Source organism: Pristis pectinata, chromosome 32 (genome assembly GCF_009764475.1).
Source record: "Pristis pectinata isolate sPriPec2 chromosome 32, sPriPec2.1.pri, whole genome shotgun sequence".
Lineage (NCBI taxonomy): Eukaryota > Metazoa > Chordata > Chondrichthyes > Rhinopristiformes > Pristidae > Pristis > Pristis pectinata.
Genome location: NC_067436.1, coordinates 4,987,079 through 5,008,045, shown reverse-complemented (window position 1 = coordinate 5,008,045; position 20,967 = coordinate 4,987,079). Strand labels below are relative to the sequence as shown.

At 38.1% G+C, this 20,967-nt stretch overlaps 1 protein-coding gene across 1 annotated transcript in view; it reads right to left on the bottom strand.

Moving 5' to 3' along the window:
* The window catches only part of LOC127585186 (fibrillin-1-like), a 302,894-nt gene that overhangs the window by 124,787 nt on the left and 157,140 nt on the right, over window positions 1-20,967 (bottom strand). The window contains exons 20-24 of the mRNA XM_052042412.1: window positions 13,949-14,068; window positions 10,132-10,269; window positions 7,924-7,974; window positions 7,224-7,349; window positions 2,903-3,127 (exon numbers count right to left, since the gene is read on the bottom strand). Coding sequence (XP_051898372.1) covers window positions 2,903-3,127; window positions 7,224-7,349; window positions 7,924-7,974; window positions 10,132-10,269; window positions 13,949-14,068 — 660 coding nt within the window. The remainder of the gene's footprint in view (window positions 1-2,902; window positions 3,128-7,223; window positions 7,350-7,923; window positions 7,975-10,131; window positions 10,270-13,948; window positions 14,069-20,967) is intronic.

Sequence of the window (20,967 nt, the reverse complement as noted above, 5' to 3'; positions counted from 1 at the left end):
CACATATTAAAAACAGAAATGAGCTATTTAAAAGTACATCTGGCATCAACATTCCAATATCATTAATCTGAACATTTTCAAGGATCTGCTTCTGCTCCTTTTACTCTCGATAAAACAAAACGCTAAACAATGCTGAGGAGTGGAATAGAGAAGCTCTATTTTACTCTGAAGAATAAGCACAATATCTTCTTATTAGTTATGGAGTAAAATTCATGTCTGTTCTTTAACTAAACCAACCCTGATACTGGATGAAAGGCTTTTAAAAGCATACAACTTTACATAAACATCTGAAAGTGTGAACAATATTAAGCAGTTAAAATACCATTGCATTTACATATAACACAAAAAATCACTCAGCCACAGATTTAATTTATTTATAGAAGGCTTCCTATATTTCCATGTCAATCTGGGTTTTATTACTTCCAAAATCTTAAAAATGAGATCCTAATTAGAGGTATTTTTAGGTGCTATATAAAAACATTAAGGTTGATCTTAACTCTCTATGGGAACAGCCAGTATTGAATCAGGTGCTTTTAACTGAAATTAATGGAAAACAAAACTGTGTTGGGTGTAAAGTAGGTTGAGATCTGTTCTATCCAGGTTGATTAATTTAAATTTGTCACTTACTATATACAGTATAGTGTAAACTGTGCAATCCTCATGAGCAATATATCTGTAAAAATATCAGACTTCTTAGAGACAGAAAACTATTCCCTCTGCTGAATCTGTGAGCTATGCATCTTGTCTAAATGCAAGAACAAAGCAGGATCCAGACAATGCCATCTTAAAGCTTTTTGCAAGTGGGTATACTTATATCATCCTTTTGATTTTTCTTCAGTTCTCTCCTGGCCGCAACCATCAGTCTCTGATCCATTTCCCCTCTTCCAGAAGCAGCAGTGTCTGATCCCTTCCCTCTCTTCCGCAAGCAGCTGCGTGTCTGGTATCTTCCCTTACATCACAGGTGGGAGTATCTGTGATCCGTTTGCTCTCTATCAGAAGTGACCCCTTCCCAACCCTTCCTTCCACAAGCTGCTTTATCTTCAATCCCACCAGAAGACACCACCAGAGTGCCCCCAATGCTGTGAGTAGCTTATCCACAACATCCCATACCCCTCACCTCTACTCCCCCACTTCATTCCTGACTTTGAGCAAATTAGCTATTGGACCACTTTTCAAGTCCTGCCTCGGACCATGTGACAAGTTTTTGATCATGAAAATGTACAATGCCCTGACATTTGTAACTGAGCCCATGTAAATTTTGATGAATGGGACAACAGCATTAAAACCATTCCAGCATACTCTTCAGGATGCACTGGCATTTCTAGACAAATGTTCTTTAATCATCTGATCCCAAATGTTTTATGTCTTAATTGAACCAACCCATTGCCAAACTCCCTGCCCCCTTAGAACATTTTAAAATTTCAAGTCTCTATTTGTTTAGGATTAAATTAATTCTCACATTATTATAAAAAGGATTTACTAACCACTTCTGTCACCTGTTCTTTACAGAAGCTGTAATTCATGTGGAATGTAATCCACCTTTTAATTCTGCATTAACAAAATTTTAGAGTTAACAACAACTGGATTATGGATATACAATTGTAAATTCTGCCACATTAAATTACACTCGTATCTTTGGCATCATATTTTTTTCTCTTCCCACTCTACTTCCAGTGAAATGATAAGATGGCCACTTTCCACATTAGTTTGGAGAACTGTGTCAAATTATTAGTTAACTATTAATAGACTATTAAGGGGCTGTAAACTGTCCAAAAACCCTTCAGACTGTTTGCTCAAGGAAAGTATGTAAAGAGAAAGTGTCAGGTCAACTTAATGTACATTGTTTGGCATGGTCTTTACTGAAAATGGTGAAATGAATATTTTGTATTATGTACACTTGCAAATTTAATGAATAAACTAATATTTTGGAAATGAAATGAATCCTTGTATTACTGTTAAAATAATTCAGTTCTCCTGAAGATAGTTTGATGATGCTGCCTGGATTGGAGAGCATGTCTTATGAGGATAGGTTGAGTGAGCTAGGGCTTTTCTCTTTGGAGAGAAGGAGGATGAGAGGTGATTTGATAGAGGTGTACTAGATGATAAGAGGCATAGATTGAGTGGACAGTCAGAGCATTTTTCCCAGGGCGTAAATGGCTCACATGAGGGGGTATAATTTTAAGGTGATTGGAGGAATGTATAGGGAGGATGTCAGAGGCAAGTTTTTTTAACACACAGAGTGGTGGGTGTGTGGAACGCACTGCTGGCAGAGGTGGTGGAGGCAGATACATTAGGGACATTAGACTCTTAGATAGCCACATGAATTATAGAAAAATGGAGGGCTATGTGGGAGGGAAGGGTTAGATAGATCTTAGAGCAGGATAAAATATCGGCACAACATCGTGGGTCGAAGGGCCTGTATTGTGTTGTAATGTTCAATGTTCTAAGATCAATTGTATCCCAATTCAGTGTTAAGGCAATCCTATTTAAGCAGACAAAATGAAGAACGTTGACCAATTTATTTTTCTTCCCTGTTATTCAGAGTGTCAAATAATAATCTAATTGAAATCAGTTACATCTTTATAGACCAGGGATCAGAATGCATGTTTAAAAAAGGAACATTCTTGGGAAGTAAAAATTGCTGGCATTAAGTTCCCAACTATAGCTCCTAAACACCATTTTGTTATTTATTTCTTAAATTGAATAAGAACCTGCACAAAATCAACATGTAGGATTAGTGTAAAATGTGTGGTTAGATGGTAAGTGTGGACTCAATGGGCCGAAGTCCTATTTCCGTGATGTATCTCTCTATGACTCTAAAATCTACACCTATGAAAATTGTGTGGCTAGCAAAAATATTACAAATTTTATATTGTCTTATAATATTTAGAGCAATATTTACCTTTAAAAAAAGGTTTCCCATCAGGTCCTCCTCTGCTGAAAAATCCAGGTCCTCGAGGACAAAGTTTTTTGTAGAGACTTGTTCCTTTTTCAGGACATTTTTCACAATCCGGTCCCCAAGCAGCACCAACAGAACAGCAGCAAGCGTCCATGCGTAATCGTCCAGGTATATGCACCGTGCATTCATCCTCATCGTATTTCAAATAGCAGTGCTCCAAACGAATGTCTGGTCAAAGCATAGTGCAAAGTTGACACTTTAGGTACAGAAATATAGAAAGCAGTACAGTAACTTACCTCATCAATTTTAACAATAATGTAATAAAATTTTGGCCATAAAATGAACTCCGTGAATTTGATTTTAGCTTCTGTGTGGGAATATGGCAGGATGAGTAGATAGTCCATCCAGTACAATGAAGGACAGGCAAATAGCGAGGCAAGGGCAGCCTTAACATTAAAACCCTATAGTTTTCAGGATCCAAATGGTGGTCCCTGGCATAACAGCTAATACTCACCAGAGGAACTGCAGGAAGGGGGTTAGTCTAGGACAAGAAAGCCCCAGGATTTTGTTATGAGGACTTAAGGACCTCTTTTGCTTCTCCTAGTCTACAAGTAAACTAAAATGTAAATAAATTATCTTATTTTGACCCTGACAGATTTGCTGTTTGGGTGGGTTACCATTGCTCCGCTGCTCAGCTCTCAGGTTGAAATAACAATCTAGGTCTTATTTATTTAAGAATGGCCATTGTCTTCACTGCTCATTGGCTAATGTGGGGTAGAAAAGAGGTGTACAAATCTCCCTGCCTTGCCCAGAGATACTGGGTGGTTGGAGATAAAACTGACCTTTCAACTTAGTTGCCTGTTCTCAGTTATATACTTGGGCTAGCCTGCACATGGAGCAATAAAACAGGAAAGAAAAGATTATGTTTCCTGGACCTAACTACCATAAACCTTGCTTACATTCCGCAAAAACACTTTGCAGCAGCTTAGATAGCAGTTACAGAAAATATCACAGCTCTCAATGTAACAAACAATGAATAGTAATCACCAGATAACATTGAAATTAACAACTTTAAAGAAATTTAAATGGCAGAAAAAGTAAATGCTTGCATTATTTATTGGAGTTCCACAATTGAGACATTAATACTTAAGGATCTACCTTAATTAAAATGTTATGAAAACATGTCAGTTTGCATATTGAGATAACCTGCAATGAGAAGTTCAAACAAAAACAATAAATGCTGGAAACATTTAGCAGGTCACCAGTAGATAAAGTAGACAACTTCTCAGGTATTGCTCCCTTGTTAAAACTGGTGTTTCAGTTTCCTAAGTTGTGTCATACATTAAGGGCAGACTGTACTTGAAACAATCTTGACAGGGAAAGCACCATAATTGAAATGGTACCTCAACAGTCCTAATCACAAATTATACCTGGCTCATTGAACTTTGCCACCATTTTCTGCTTTTGTTCCAGATTTTGTTTTTTCTAATAATCCACACTCAGCCCAGTGACTGCTGACTCTATCCTTGCTTTATTATTTTCAGAACTTTCCCCACAATTGAGGTAAACTGCAGTTATTAGGTTTACCCTGACACCCTTAATCGACAAAGGTCCTCTGGTGCCAACTCTGAATCTATTGATGTTTAAAAACATCTGCAATTTCTCCTTTAATTCCCTCAGAAATCTGCTATGATATTCCATCTGGGTGATTTATCCACTTTAAGTACATCTAACCTTTTTAGTACCTCCACTTTATCAACTCCTTGCCCATTCAAAGTCTCAATTACATCTTTCTTTGCTGAGATTCTTGAGCAGCATCTTCTCTCTTGGTTAGAACATAGAACAGTATAGCACATGACTAGGTCCTCTGGCCCACAATGTCTGTGCTGACCATGATGCAAATCCAAACTAATCCCCACTGCCTGTACATGGTATATATTTCTGACTGTTCATGTACTTATCTATAAATGCCACCTAAACACTGCTACTGTACTGTTTCCATCATCTCCCATGGCAGCATGTTCCAGGCACCTCCATGTAAAAACATGCCTTGCACATCTCCTTTAAACCTTCCCCCTCTCACCTTAAAATTATGCCCTCTGGTATTTGACATTTCCACCCTAGGAAAAACTTTCTATCTACCCTATCTATGCCTCTCATAGTTTCATATACTTCTATCACCACTCAGCCTCCGATACTCCAAAGAAAACAATCTCAGTTTGTCCAACCTCTTCTTATAGCTAATACTCTCTAATCCAGGTAACATCCTGTTGAACTTCTTCTGTACCCTCTCCAAGCCTCCACATCCCTCCTGTAATGTGGCGACCAGAAGTGTACACAATACTCTACATGTGGTTTAACCAAAATTTTATCTTGCTGCAGCATGACTTCCCAAATATGAACGTCCCGAATGATAAAGGCAAGCTTACCACATGCCTTCTTTACCACCTTGTCCACTCGAGTTGCCTCTTTCAGGGAGCTATGGACTTGTACCCCAAGATCCCTCTGTACATTAATGGTCCCAAGGGCCCTGCCATTTACTGTATATCTTTCTCTTACACTTAATCTCCCAAAGTGCAACATCTCACACTTGTCCAGATTAAACTCCATCTGCCATTTCTCTGCTCATATTTCCAACTGATCTATATCTTGCTGTATCTTTTGACAACCTCTAATGGGAACAACACCCCTCCACCACTACCCTCTGACTTCCATGCCCAAGCCAATTTTAAATTCAATCTACTAAGTCACCTTGGATCTCATGTGCCTTAGTCTTCTGGATCAGCCTACCAGAAGGGATCTTGTTGAATGCTGTACTAAAGTCCATAAAGATTGATGTAAAGTTCACAATCAGTACCTCAGCCATGCTCTCTGCCTGCAAGAATAGATAACTAGAGAGTTGAACTGCTTGACAATCTATTATGACAGAAGATCTCTTAATTTAAGCTCTCTTCTGCACATAATTGAACAGATTCTCTTATTTCTCTTATTTCCATCAAATAGGCAATTCCACTATCATTGGCGTGGAGTAAAACAAAGTTACCTGCAGGCATATTACATTGATAATGTTCAAATCTTACAGGGTAATTAAATGTACTGCATTTATTAAATGAATAGGTTAATGAAAATGATGGCAATTTTAGTTAAAATGTAATGAACCAACTTGAATTATAGCACTATTCTAAAAACTACTCTTCACAAGAGTGCTGCAGCCATGAATAAATTTTTTTAATGGGGATATTTTGCAGTGACCTGTCCGGTAATGGATTGGACTTACAGACTTTTTATTGGAAGAGAGGCAAACCGGCAATGGGATCTATTTCCCTATCTTCTAATTGGCTTCACATTAATGCAATGGGTGCCTCCATAGAGTCTTGCTTCCTAGCAGAGTCACACATTCCCATGTGTTATTTTGGTGTGCTGGTAGCACTGACTTGAATTGGCACACCTCAACTAATGAAAGGAGGCTGGCATATCCAACCCAATCTGGCCATCTGACCCATACTATCTCAGGATCAGATCCGAAGTGTTTCAAATGTCTGCTTGACGCCTGCCAAAATACAGGTTTGCTGCATGAAATCGCTTTCTCTGCTTCATCACTGCACCACACCCACAGGTCTGCATCACAGCAAACATACTTCAACCTCAGCTAGGTTCCCAGGGACTATGTGGTGAGGAGAGGAGGCATTCCAGTGGGGCAAGCACTCTCCAGCAGGAAGTGTTACCAGTCAGTATATAACCTCGCATGCAGTTATTGCACGCCACCATAACTTAGGTCAGGTTCAAGTGAAAAACTGTGAATACAATTGTTAGAAAAGGATGTGTATTAATTTTAGAGAATAGAAGTAACAGCAGCTTTGCAGTGATATTATAAGAATTGAAATTCATGCCTGATTCTCTAACCTAGACTTAGGGCTAGTGAAACATCAACATTAAGAACTTGTAATCTTAGTTCTAGATATTCTGGGTGTGACGCCACAGGCACTACAATACATCACACACTGACCAGTTTGTTGGGGGGTCGGTTCTCAGTTTGTCATTGCATTTACCTCAATGTGCAAAATAATAATTTTCACAACATTTTAATCAAGATAGGTATTAAATACTAGTTCAATACGCCATCCAAGGTTAGCGCCGAGTTGCAGTTGGAAAGGCACTGCAGAGATGATCTGCTGGCACCATGGCGCTTCAGGAGATTGAGCCAGGAAGCGAGGAGGTAGAAATAATGTATCCCAATCGGGTTGAAATACAGAGATTGATGGGCAGCCAAGGGTCTGCCCAATATGGCTGAGTTATTTTGGTTAAAGGTTTGGTCTATACTTACCAATACATGTTCTTCCACTGCTGTCCAGGGACATACCATTAGAACAGACGCACTGAAATGATCCAGGTGTATTCACACAATCAGCATTGGTGCAAACCCCAGGGAATACGACACATTCATTAACATCTAAAAAGAATTATAAAATACTTTTGATTAAATCTTGTTGTTTAAAAAATTACAAGCAGACATATTAACACAGAACACTTATCTAATTTTGTGATGTAAATTAATAAAATAAGTACTATTCTGACTTAACTGGACAAGAAAAAAATAGAATTGCATTTGTAAAGGTGACCTCAGAAGTTCCAAACTCATGAGCAATGTCTACTTATGATGCCAATTACAATGGAATGCATTTCTCTTCAAGCCAATGAGATTATCGTTAAAGTGGTCTATGTTCTTGAAGTGTGTAAAAGGCATGGCGTTTTGCCATTTACTGAGTCTAATCACAAACAGACTTGGATTCTGGATAAAAGTCATGTCATATGAAAAGTTATTTACATCTTTGAGCATTTCTATTAATGAGTACCATCATCCACATTTTAACTGCCATCTTATGAAGCATTTCGATTTTATGTGTGTTATTCAAATTCTCCTGGACTTTTACAGTCATTCTTGTTAGAAAAAAGTATATATCATGTTCCAGCATTTGGGTTAGTGGACAGAGATACAAACAGGATACAGGAACAGTTTTAAATACCTTCACAGATTGTTCCATTAACTCTTGTATATCCTTTAGGGCAGATACTGTCTAAAAATAAAGCAAAACTATTAACAGTTTTTTAAAGAAACAGAAGTTATAATAAAGAATAATATAAAACATAAATTATAATATGTGTAAATACGTTAAATTATACAAAACTATGAGTAGGAAGCAGTTTAAAATGATGCAAAGATGTCAAGTGATTTTTAAAATATGCAGTTTATATTTTGTGCTGCAATATTTTATTTTCTTCTCCAGCATTTCCTCAGGGTTGACAATGAACTATTTCCACTCCAGCTTTGAAGAGTGGAAGATGTTTGTGTGTGAATTCTTTTAATGTGAAGTGACCATTGATCACCAGCTGCCATACAGCTTTGACAGAAAGAGATTTCTAAGCATCTAAGGGATCCAGATAAGCTATGTTGCACAGATTTTACACATGCACTTTCATATGTTAAATCGTAATAACCCCTTCTCATAAACAAGTACCTTGATTCAGTTGTTAATGTCTCACAAATCATCATGGCATTCTGCCATTTAAATCTAGTATTCCCACAAACACTGACCAACACAAACAATTATTTAATTGTAATTGCTTATTTCTGGTATAATTCAATCCCTACTCCTTAAGTTTTCGCTGATGGTTTCTTTATTTAAGTAAGTTCTGCCTAAATATAGGTCAACCAGAAAATTCATTGTTGTATTTCTAAGGAATTGTTCACAATTTCATGAAAATAATTATGGAAGTATGGAGAAAGTGAATCTTTTTAATTTTATCATACAATAGTATAATATTAACATGATTCAGTGACTCAATCTTTAGTAAGAACAAATCTTGCTAATCCTACTTTGATAAAGATTGTGCTTTGCTGAATAATGACAAGTACTTGGCTTATATCTAGACAACATATTATTTAAAGATTGGATGCTTTATACTTGTTGAAATATATGTTTGATTTTAATATTTCAGTAATAGAATGTTTTAGGAATTTATTTCCATAATAAGGGAGAAACTCAAAGTATATAGTATTTTTTGTGAGATACGTTGTCATGACTACAGAGCAATAATATTAAATAATTAAGGACAGCTGAAATGATTCCTAGCCATTACCTGTACTTAATGTTATTCTCTTGAAAACATTAAGTGTTTTATATTTACCAGGAAGTTAGTGGATTTATTTTGTTCTAATTCCCTTCTATTACTGCCTAATGTGAAAACAAGTCACGATCAGCAGCCAGACTCACTGAAAAGCCCATGCAGATAACATAATTAATGAAGAATTAATAGTCATAGCATATTGGCTCCACATTTATCAAGCATTATGACTAAATATTTGCAAATAATACAACCTTTTCATAAACACTGAAATAAATACTTATTTAAATCAAAATTAAAATGCTACATTTCAATAAACTGCATGATACCCCTGTCTGGTACTCTAGCTTGCTTAAAACCATAAAACTTAATTCTATCATGCATACATTGTACAATTAAGAAAGCTGTATTTGCATCAAACTAAAAAAGGTGTTCATTTGCTAAAGTTTGCTCAAAACTAGCTCCAGGGAGTAGGATGCAGATAAGGAAGTGGGAAAAAGACAGGCAATTTGAACAGAAAAGGTGGCGAAACCAAACTCTTTGATTAGATTTGCCTGGATCAGTAAATCACTGAACAGTTTAAGCTGTAAGCTGCTAACACTCTAATCAAAGGCTTGACACAGTGCCAAGAAATGTTAATGATGCACATTGTAAATCAAAATCTACCAAGGTTTCATGAAACAGACATGTGAAAATCAACAGCTGAAGATATAGTATGAAAAAAAGGCTCTTGAAAGCATAACCATTTCAATAACTTACATTGGCTCCCTCCATTCTTTTTGACATTTATTAATATTTCATTAAATTACAAGCTACTGCCTGTGAGAATGCACAAACATCTGACCCATTTGTTTTCTATTGTACTTCAGTGATCTTATCGTTTTCTTTCTATCATTTGTGCAATGTAATTTCTCAGAAGCCCTTTCATGATTCACCAGTTAGAATTATGCAGGTGACAGGTATTTAACAATGTATGTGGCATAGTACTGCAGTGTGTACTCCCAAAGACTTCACGAATCCTGTAACCACATTAACACCACAGTGAAATATAAATGAATAACTTCAATACAGTGTAAACTATTCTAACAGAATTACAGAAACATGAATACCTATTTTGCAGGGTTCACAAGGACTTCCCCAAGCAGCACCCAATGTTGAGCAGCACTGTGACTTTAGTGTGGCACCATTAATGTTTATTTCGCATTTTCCTCCAATGTGTTGCAACCAACAGGTCCCCTTAACCGTCTCTGCAGGAAGAGTACATTTCTACATGAAAATAATGGATTAGCAGAATTATTTTTGATAATTGGAATAAAATCACTGACAGATACGTGAAGATTTTCTAAACTTTGCTTTCTCTGGAGTGAGGCTGAGGGGAGACCTGATACAAGTTTATAAAATCATGAGAGGCATAGACACAGCCAGTATCTTTTTCCCAGGGTCGAAATGTCTAATACTAGAGAGCATTTAAGGTGAGATGGGGTAAGTTCAAAGGAGATGTGTGGGGCAATTTTTTTTCGACAGAGACTGGAATGTGCTACCAGGGATGGTCGTGGAGGCAGATACGGTAGAGGTGTTTAAGAGGCTCTTGGACAGGCATATGAATATGCAGTGAATGGAGGGATATGAACCATGTGCAGGTAGAAGGGATTAGTTTAATTAGGTATCATTAGCTTAATTATTTTGGCACAACATCGTGAGCTGAAGGACCTGTTCCTGTGCTGTGCTGTTCTATGTTTAAAAATGTGCATCAACAGAGAAACCACAAGCATTAATGAAATGACTGCAAATCCACTCTTGAAGTGATATTTGGTTGTTACCTTCTAATACTAGATACAAAAAAACTCATAGAACTTGGCTCTCTTTCATTCAAAATATGCAGAAAATATTACAAAGATCAGCCAAACTGCAGTGTTGTTGTGCTGGTTTTCCAGCAGCAGAGGGACCTCTCCTATCTTACAACAATATCACATGAACACATGCAGCCTTTTATCGTCTCCACTTATCACGTCCCAGCCTCTGTCGTTGGGTCCACCCTTCCCTCCCCCATCTGACTCCGTCTGCTCATCAACCCCTCCTTCCCCGAATGCACCAATTGCTTGCCGGCTCTTGCCCCACCAGCTCCCCCCCCCTCACCTCTTTACACTGGCTATCCCCCATCTACTCTTTCAGTCCAGATGAAAGGTCTCGACCCAAAACAACGACTGTCCATTTTCTTCCACAGATGCTGCCTGACCCACTGAGTTCCTCCAGCAGTTCGTTTTTTTTGCTCCAAATTCTAGCATCTGCAGTCTCTTGTGCCTCAAAACCAACAAAAGCCTGGAACACTGTCCTGAACTTAGCAAGGAAATTCAGATTCTGTTCCTGACAGTTTTTAAAAAGATTCTCCATTACTGGAGTTCCTAATGGCACAGTGGGTACTTGTGGCAAATGAAATCTGCGTGAGCAACCTGCATCACATTAGACCTGGTATAGGAGCAGCATCACTAGTCATTTGAATTGAGAGGAATAACTGCAAGAAACAAAGTTTTATTTAATTTATGTTTTTAAAAAAGTTTTGGTTTTTATAATTGTTTTTAATTGTCATTGTATATGTTGTTAGTTGTTTTTTTGTTAAATATGTCTAGGGCAGCACTGTGGTGCAGTTAGTAGATCTGCTTTAGCAAGATACTGCTCCAGCAACCACGGTTCAATTCTGATCTCTAGTGCTGTCTGTGTGGATTTCTTCAGGCTGCTCTGATTTCCTCTCACATCCCCAAAAAATGTGTAGGTTAGTAGGTTAATTTGCCACTGTAAATTGCCCCTCGTGTGTAGATGAGTGGTAGTTTTAGGGGAGTGCTAAAGTTGATAAGAATGTGAGAATAAAATGGGTTAAGGTAGGATTAATGTAAATGGGTGCTTGATGGTCAGCATGGACTTGGTTTGCCAAAGGGCTTGTTTCCATGCTGTATCACTCTATGACTCTATGTATTAATTTCTTTAAGGTGATAATAGTTTCAATCTTGGTCCTTGAGGATGGTAGACACTGCGAATATGGTATGCTGGTTGTGGAGGGAGTAAATATTTAAGTGGTGGAAGAAGTGCCTATCAGACAGGTTCCTTTGATCTACTGTGTCTGGCTTTTTGAGCATTATTGGAGCTGCACTTATCCAAGTAAGTGGAGGATAGTCCAGTACTTTGACTTGCATCCTGTAAATGGTTGAAAGCTTTGTAAGAAGAGATACATGCTGCAGTATACCCACCCTCCAGTTCACTCCTGCAGCCACAATATTTATGTGGCAGGTCCAGTTAAATCTCTAGTAAATGGTAATGCCTTTGATGTCAAGGGGAGTGGTTAAACTTTCTCTTGTTAGAGATAGTCTTTTAGGTACGTGTGCAGACTGATTCATTACCTGAGGAGTTATGGATGGAATTGAAAAGTCCAGTTTCTGACCTCAGGAGGATGACGTGTCTAAAGACAGCTGCATCTTGGAATTTGCACTAAAGAACTCCTACAGTGAAGCTGAGGTGATTAGCCCTCAACAGCCACCTTCTTCAGTTAGCACATATAAGAAATAGAAGAGGGTCATTGGCCCCTTGTGCCTGCTCCACCAAACATCTTTTACCTTCATTATCCCATACCCTTTAATACCCAAAAATTTATTGATCTTGAATGTACTCAGCAACTGAGGAAAAAAGACAAGAGAAAGGAACAAAGTTTTTATTTCCTGAGGCAGCAAAATGGCCACATTCAGCCAAAAACTGTGAATGGTGGTCACTCTCACCTCGCCAATGGAATCCAGTGCCTTCATCTGAATATGGACCAATGGAGTCAAATGGTTGTTGAAGAACCAAAACTAAGCATGGGTGAATAGATTATTGGTGAATAAGTGAAGTTTGATTAGATGGTCAATGACACCTTTTGTCGTTTTGCTGATGGTTGATGATGAAATGATGGAATGGTAGCTGCTTGTATTTGATTTGATTGGTCCTGCGTTTTGTTGGCAGGACACACCTTGGCAGATTTCCCTTTTACTAAGTAGATGTCAGTGTTGTAGCTGTATCATAACTGCTTAAATATAGGCACAGCTAGTTCTGAATGTGCCTTCAGCAATATGCAGAACTAGTTGTGCCATCAAGAATGGGGACGTTCCTGAAGCCTCTGCCCTCCTATTACCATTTTTAAAATTTTCAGTGCGAGATCAATTAGCTGCTATTGTTTTGGATGTTTGCTGTTTTATGTTGTGCCCAGTTGGCACCTAGTTTTATTTTTTTTTAGGTAAGTATGCATATTTCTTACACATTTTTCTCTGAATTGGGTTTGATTTCCTGGCTTGATGATAGTGGTTGAGGAATATGTTGAAGTGTGAGGTGATAGATGCAGTAGGACTGGCTGCTGCCTGAATGGCACACTTGGATGTCAAGTATGCACTTGTTCTGAATCTACAACAGAAATGAGGGTCTCCTAAATGTGAAGGACTTTGGTTCCACGAGGATTGGCAGTGGTAGTCCTATCAATACTGATACAGGCAGATACATTTGCTACAGGTAGGTTGATAAGGAATTATTAATAATATATTCATTTATGCAATGCCAAAATGAAATTTCAGGTTGCAACAAGATGTTTACTTGTCGGTTATATTGGTCTTTCATAGCACATTAATGGTATTAGCTTCATTTAAAATAAAATTACATGTCAACTTTTACTTCTTGTAGTATAAATTCACTGATATGACAGCTGATAGCTACTCCCATGCCCATAAATTAGTAGCTGAGATCAAACCATGATCGCATGGATTAATGTTACTTTCTAAAGATCATTCTACATTGATTTTACAGAACATAAATGTTCTATGATCAAGGATCAGTAGTATTTTGGATACCTAAGTAATATATTCAAAAGAAACTATTTATTTTCTAAGAAAGTAAAGATTTAAATGGACATACCAATACACCGAGTTTTAGATGCATCAAGAGTACTTCCTTGGAAACACTGACATGAATAACTGCCAGGCACATTCTTACAATCTCCATTGATGCAGGGATTGGTCTCACATTCATTAACATCTGATGGGAAGAAAAATTCATGTTATCGTATGGTAAATCACAATCAGTACAAACTTCTTTAAAAATATTCTTTGTTAATGTAAATGAAATGATGCTTTCAAATGTCATCTTAACAACAGTTTTAATTGGTTGAATTCAAAGGAATTATTATGTTAATATGTTTACATTCTAATGTCACAGTGTGATTCTACCACGTTAATCTGTTTTTAAAATCTCATCTCTTTGCACAAGGCCATCCAGGATAGCAACACACTTGGAACCACAGGCTCTTGTAATTTAAACAATTGCATTCTATCATGGGGAAGCAAAACATGCTACAAGGTGTTTATTTCATCTCATAATATAATTTTAAAATTCTTTATTAATATTTATATTTGACATGTAAAAAATCAAAATTCTAACTTTCTTTCAAGTATTTTGGAAATATCAGTAATTCTTGTGTGATATTAACTCTATACTTAGATATTCACAGATCTGGTTAAAATTAATTTTGTTTAAGATTTTGTTACTGAATACAAGTAATCTTAAGTATTTTTTTGGGATTCACATATTGTGGATTGGGGAGTGTCTGATGATATTATCTCTATGGACTACCAGAAGACATTTAGGGAAGTTCCACATCACAAGATTATTGTTAAAAATGAAAATATGTCAAATAGGTTGCTCACTAGTCAAAGTAGCAAAATGGTTAGGGTAACCAGTAAAGGTATTGGCAGAGTGTCACAAGTGGTCTTTTACACATCTATACTGGGACATTATTTTTCATCACATAAATTAAGAACTCCAAGCAAAGGGAGTCTTTATTCAAGATCTTGACGATTAACGTTTTGTGGATGGGATCAAGAAGTTGCAAATGGAAATAAACGGACTAGGAAAGCATAATTGGAATTTAAGGAATTCAAGTAAGAATTATGAGGAAATGCACTTTGGATTTGAAAAGGAAAACTGGGATACTCTCCTACTGGTGAGAGACTGCGAGGCGTGAAGGAGTAGAGGAATGTATTTGAATGTACATATGCATGGCGCTTTAAAGGCTAAAACAAAAACAGAAAATGCTGTAAATATTAGCAGGCCAAACTGGATCTGTGGGAAGGGAAATAGAATTAACATTTCAGGTCAGAGACCCTTCCAGAATGTAATGGAGGATATCCGACCTGAAATGTTGAACCTGTTTCTCTTCCCACAGATGTGGCCTGATTTGCTGAGTATTTCTCGCACTTTTTGTTTTAGATTTCCAGCACCTGCAGTTTTTTTATTTTCACTTATTTGATGAGCATTAAAGGCATTTTTGTACACATGCAAAAAAAACCCACAAAAAACTCTGTCAGAATATTTGCCTTTATGTGAAAAGGCTTAGAATCCAAATCTGCATTAGTGATGTTCCAGTTGAACACGTCCAGAGTATAGCACTCAGTTTTACACAACGCATCTCCACAAAGGTTTTGGAAGTGGTGTAGCCTAGATTTCTCTTAAAGAGATAAATCTTGGCAAGCTGCAAACAATTGATTGTTTTCCCTGGAGATGAGAAGATTGAGGAGTAATCTCTTCAAGGCCTTAAAAATAAAGGCATTTAATAGGTAGAAACTATTCCCTCTGATGGGGAAATCCAGAAAAATTATCACCATGTGATCAGGCTGTGACTTAAAATGTTCTCTTTAAAATACATGAATTTGCCACAAAATCATGAATTTATAATACCAAAGGCTATGGTCAACTTCATAGTTAGATCAAAACTGACATCAATCTTTTCATGCATAATTTGTTATTTATTATAAACTGTATATGTGAAAAATTTTAATAGGTTTTCCTGCAAAAGATTTCTTGAAACATGACCTCCAATCATTAAGATATCTAATTTTCAGTACCCTTTCTGTACATCAACAAAATTAACAAAAGCAGACAGTTTAGAGCAATCTAAACCTGGGATATTGGGAGCAATCTTATTCAATAAGTCACAGCTGGATAAAGAATCTAACAGACCATCGGCTCCTTAATGTGATGGCACTTAATATATAAACAACTAAAAGGTTAAATCACCACAAGTACAAAAGTGAAACAAAAGGACAGTATAATTATTCTTTTCCTTTGTTTGATGATTTCAGATTTGCAACTACAAATGAAAAATTGAATTTCAGATATATGTGACACTGGAATCTAAATTTGGTTATAATACATAGAGCAAAGTTACAAGTAAGTCTTTATTAAATAAAAGAAGTCTCTTATGTGTGCAGAAAATGCAGCATGTTGGTATACTAGATACAAGCAAACTGAGTAACTTGCTGTTGCCAGATTACTAACCACGATCTGGCATGGCGCTGTGGCACTGTTAGCCCACAATACAAATATGTCGTGAAAATTTTTTAAAAATGCCGATGCTGGAAATCTGAAATAAAAACAGAAAATGCTGGAAACACTTAACAGCTCAGGCAGCATTCATGAACAGAGAAACATCACTTCAAGTCAAAAACTCTTCACAAGGGATACAGAGTCCTTAGCCTGAAACCTGGGATGAAGGGTCACTGACGAAGTGTCTTCAACCAAAAACATCAACTCTGTTCCTCTTTCCGTACATGTTGCTTGACCTGCTGAGTTTCCAGCATTTTAAATTTTCACCCCAAAGTATCTTGTTCAAGTATCACTGTAGGATGTGGGTTTCTGTCTATTGACCAATATTCACTGAATATAAAACAAACAGCAGGAGGAACTCAGGGTCAGGCAGCACCTGTGGAAACAGAGGGATAGCCAACATATCAAGTTGATACCCTGCATCAGGACTGAGTGCAGAAGGGAGAGAGCCAGTATAAAGAGGCGAGGGGGAGGGGTGAGGCAGGAACAGGCATGCCATAGGTGGAACCATGTGAGGAGGGGAACGATGGATAGATGGAGTGAGGTGGGAGAGTGGAGTAGAGTCAGAGGCTGGAAGGTGCTAAGTGGAGACAACAAAGGGCTGCAGATACTGGAATCTGATAAGCAAGGAAGGTGATAAGTGGAACCAGATAAGGGAGGGATGATGGGCAGATGGAACCAGTGGGGGAGATAATGAGAGGCACAAAGGGTTAAATGTGTGGAAGAAGATCAGATGGAAACAGTGGGGGGAAGGGAATGAAACTGGATAATGGGCAGGAGCGCTGAGTGTCTATAAAGAAGCGGGAGTGAGAGAACCTGGGTGAATCAGCAGGAAAAAAAAAGGAACACAGGAGGTGCAGGTTACCTGAAATTGGAAAATTCAATGTTCCCTATTCATTGTCCTATAGGATAACAGAGGCCTGGACATTCTTCAATGGTTAGAAAGATAAAAGACATGCCAAATAGCTGCTGTTTACACCACCATTGCAACCAACAAACCCTAGAAGAATTCTGTAAATTTAAATGGGATCATTACTCTAAATTCTGGAGTGTGTAGGATCAACCTGTTTAATCTTCTCTCATAGGACAATCCACCCATCCCAGGAATCAATCTGGTAAACCTCTGTTGCACTCTGTTGACCTCGTGTATCCCTCCTTAGGCAGGGACACCACACCTGTGTACAAAATTCCAGGAGCAGTTTCTCTAGAGCCCTATATAATTGCAATAAGATGTCTATCGTCTAACAACCATGACCACTTTCCTTTGTGCATATTTTAAGTTCAAATACTCATTCTCCTTGATGCCACTGACTTCCAATTTACCACGGCTCCTTGATACAGAGAGCATGGAAACAGGCCTTTCAGCCCAATTTGTCCTTGCCGACCAAGTTGCTTACCAGAGCTTGTCCCATTTGCCTGCATTTGGCTCATATCCCTCTAAACCATTCCTTTCCAGATACCTGTCCAAATGTCTTTTAAACATTGTAATTGTACCCACTTCTACCACTTCCTCTGGCAGCTTGTTCCACATACCTACCACCCTCTGTGTGAAAAAGTTGCCCCTCAGGTCCCTTTTAGATCTTCCCCTTCTCATCTTAAATCTGTGCCCTCGAAGTTGTAGACTCACCTACCCTGGGAAAAAGTCTGTGATCATTCACCTTATCTATGCCCCTCATGATTTTATATACCTCTGTAAGATCATCCCTCAGCCTGTTACACTCCAGGGGAAAAAAGCCCCAGCCTATCCAGTCTCTTTATAACTCAAGCCCTCCAGTCCTGGTACAGATGCCACATTCAGTCAAATGTTACCTTGATATCAAGGGCAGTCACTCTCATCTAACCTCTGAAATTCAGCTAATTGACCCTCTTTTTGGGGTCTGCAACTGAGTGGTCCTGGCGAAATTCAAACTGGGCATTGGTGAGCAGGTTATGGGTGAGTGAGTGCTGCTTGATTGTGCTATCAATGCTGATGATTGTGTGTGGACCAATTAGGTGTTAATTAGCCAAATTAAATTTGCCCTGGTTTTTGTGAACATAAGCAATTTTCCACATTGTTGGGTTGCCAGTATCGTAACTGCACTGGAACAGCTTGGCTTGAGGCAAAGCTAATTCTGCTGTGCAGGCCTTCAGTACAACAGGACGTTGTCTGGTCCATAGCCTTTGCGGTATCTAGTGCTTTCAGCTATTTCTCAATATCACATCCAGTGAACTGAATTGGCTGAAGATTGGCTTCTGTGATGCTCGATAGCTCAGTAGGAAGCCAAGTGGATCATCTATTCAGTACTTCTAGTTGAACATCAATACTTCAGCCTTGTTTCTAGTCACTCTTGGTGAAGAAGACTGAAGTCCCCCAGCCAGAATACCTTCTATGCCTTTGCTACTTCCAGATGGTGGGAAGTTCCATCAGTTCCATGTTGAAGAGAACTGATCAATCAGTTCTCTTCAACATGGAACAGAACTGATTAATCAGGTGAGAGAGGATGTTAGGGGGTTTCCTTTCCCATGTTTCACCTGATGTCATGAAACTTTACAGGGTCTGCAGTCAATACTGAGGACTCCAAAGCATACTGCCTCCCCCCAGTATACCACTGTTCAGCCATCTCTGATGGCTGTGTCCTGCTGGTGGGACAGAACATACCCAGGAATTGTTCACAAAATGAGGTGCTAGCTTAGGGTAGCTGAAACACAGGACCACATACATACTGAACAGCAAAGGCAGGATGTAACAGACAGAGCATGATACCTGCATGGTAACTTCCAGTGATTTGTGTACAAGGACATCCCACATCCCTCCAAACACTATCAGTTTCCAATCTCTCACCATTTAAAAGCCTGACCCACTAAAGTTCCTCTAGCAGTTTGTTTTTTTGCTCCAGATTCCAGCAACTGCAGTCCCTTCTGTCTCTAAAAAAGTATTCGGCTTCTCTATTTTTTTCAACCAAAGTGGATGACCTTACTTTATATTCTATTTGCCATGTCCTCACCCATTTACTTAGCCCGTGATTTCTCTTTCACAAGTTTATGTTGACAGCCCAATCCTATTATTATATTTCAAGAACCCTTCCCTAATAATAGATTCCAGCATTTTCCCTACTGCTGATGTCAGGCTGATTGGTCCATATATTCCTGTTTTATCTGTGTGAAGAAAACAAATTGTACTATGGGGTTTGGTCTTTGGGATGGGCAGGGATATGAAGGTTTTAACAGCAAGTATGTAATCTGAGTCACTAAAGATCATTGCCTGCGTGTTCTGGTGGGTTTCCAGTAGCAGTATGGAATGTGAAAGTGCTAATTGCCCTGAGCATGTCAGCATTTCTTCTGCCACCTCTGTTTTCAGGCAAAGCCCTCAGTCTGTTTAACAGCAGCTATCCCAGATTGAACCATTTATGATGGAATGCTGCAATTAGGAGCAGGCTGTTCCAAGGCAAGAGCTCATCTTTGGCATTCATCATGGTCATGTACTGTCCTGAAAAGTTGAAGGAACATGATTTTCAGTGATAGCCACGGAAACATTCACTGTTCCACAAGTAGGCCAGTAAACCATACTTAGAAAGTAATTACAAAATGCAAGCACTCGGATGTATAATGATAAACAATTTAATAATTTTCATGGAATAGATTTCACTGTTTATAATTTCATAGGGAATTAAAATCATTTATTTCAACTATCAAGAATCCAATGGTAAGTACAAATGGAGAGATGGATTTGATGGATGTATTTGCAAAATGAGCAAAGCTAAGAACTAAATATTTCAGAAAACTAGGCAGCAATCTATGAGCACCCCCAACACAACTTGTTTTTCACTATTTTCAGAAGTTTTTTGGCTTCTTCCGTGAAGACAGATACAATTTATTGTTTAATTTCTCTGATTTACTTATTATCCATTATTATTTCACCTGTCTCTGTTTTCAAGGGACCCACAACAACTTCTCTGAATCTTTGGTTTTGTAAGCATCTATAGAATTTTTACACTATGTTTTTATGTTTCTCATTAGATTGTTCTCAGATTCCACTTTCCCTTTTCTTACCAATGGCTTGGTTCTTCTATGTTGAATTCTGAAATTTTCCCAATCCCCCAACGTAATGTTTTTGTCGGCAACATTAAGAGTCTTTTCCTCTAATCTAACACCCTCCTTAACTTCTTTTGTTAGCCATCACTGCAGCACTTTTCCTCTTGGGGTTTTTGTGTCTTAAAGGGACATTATTTTTTGTGAACTATGTATCAATTCCTTAACTGTTAGCCATTGCTTGTTGACTATCACACCTTTAATATAGTTTCCCAATCTACCATAGCCAATTCAGACCTTATATCTTTGTAGTTTGTTTTATTTACGACCCAGTTTTTACACACTATGATCATTCTTCTCTGAATGTCCCTTAACAACAAGATTATTATTCAAGCTTTCTTATTTTATAAAACTAGATCTAAAATAGCCTGTTCCCTAGCTGGTTCTTCAACATGTCAGTCTAGAAGTGAGTCTTATATACACATTGTCTGCCACTAATGTGGTGCATATGTTGTTTGCCATGTATTACTCCAAGGCCGAATGTT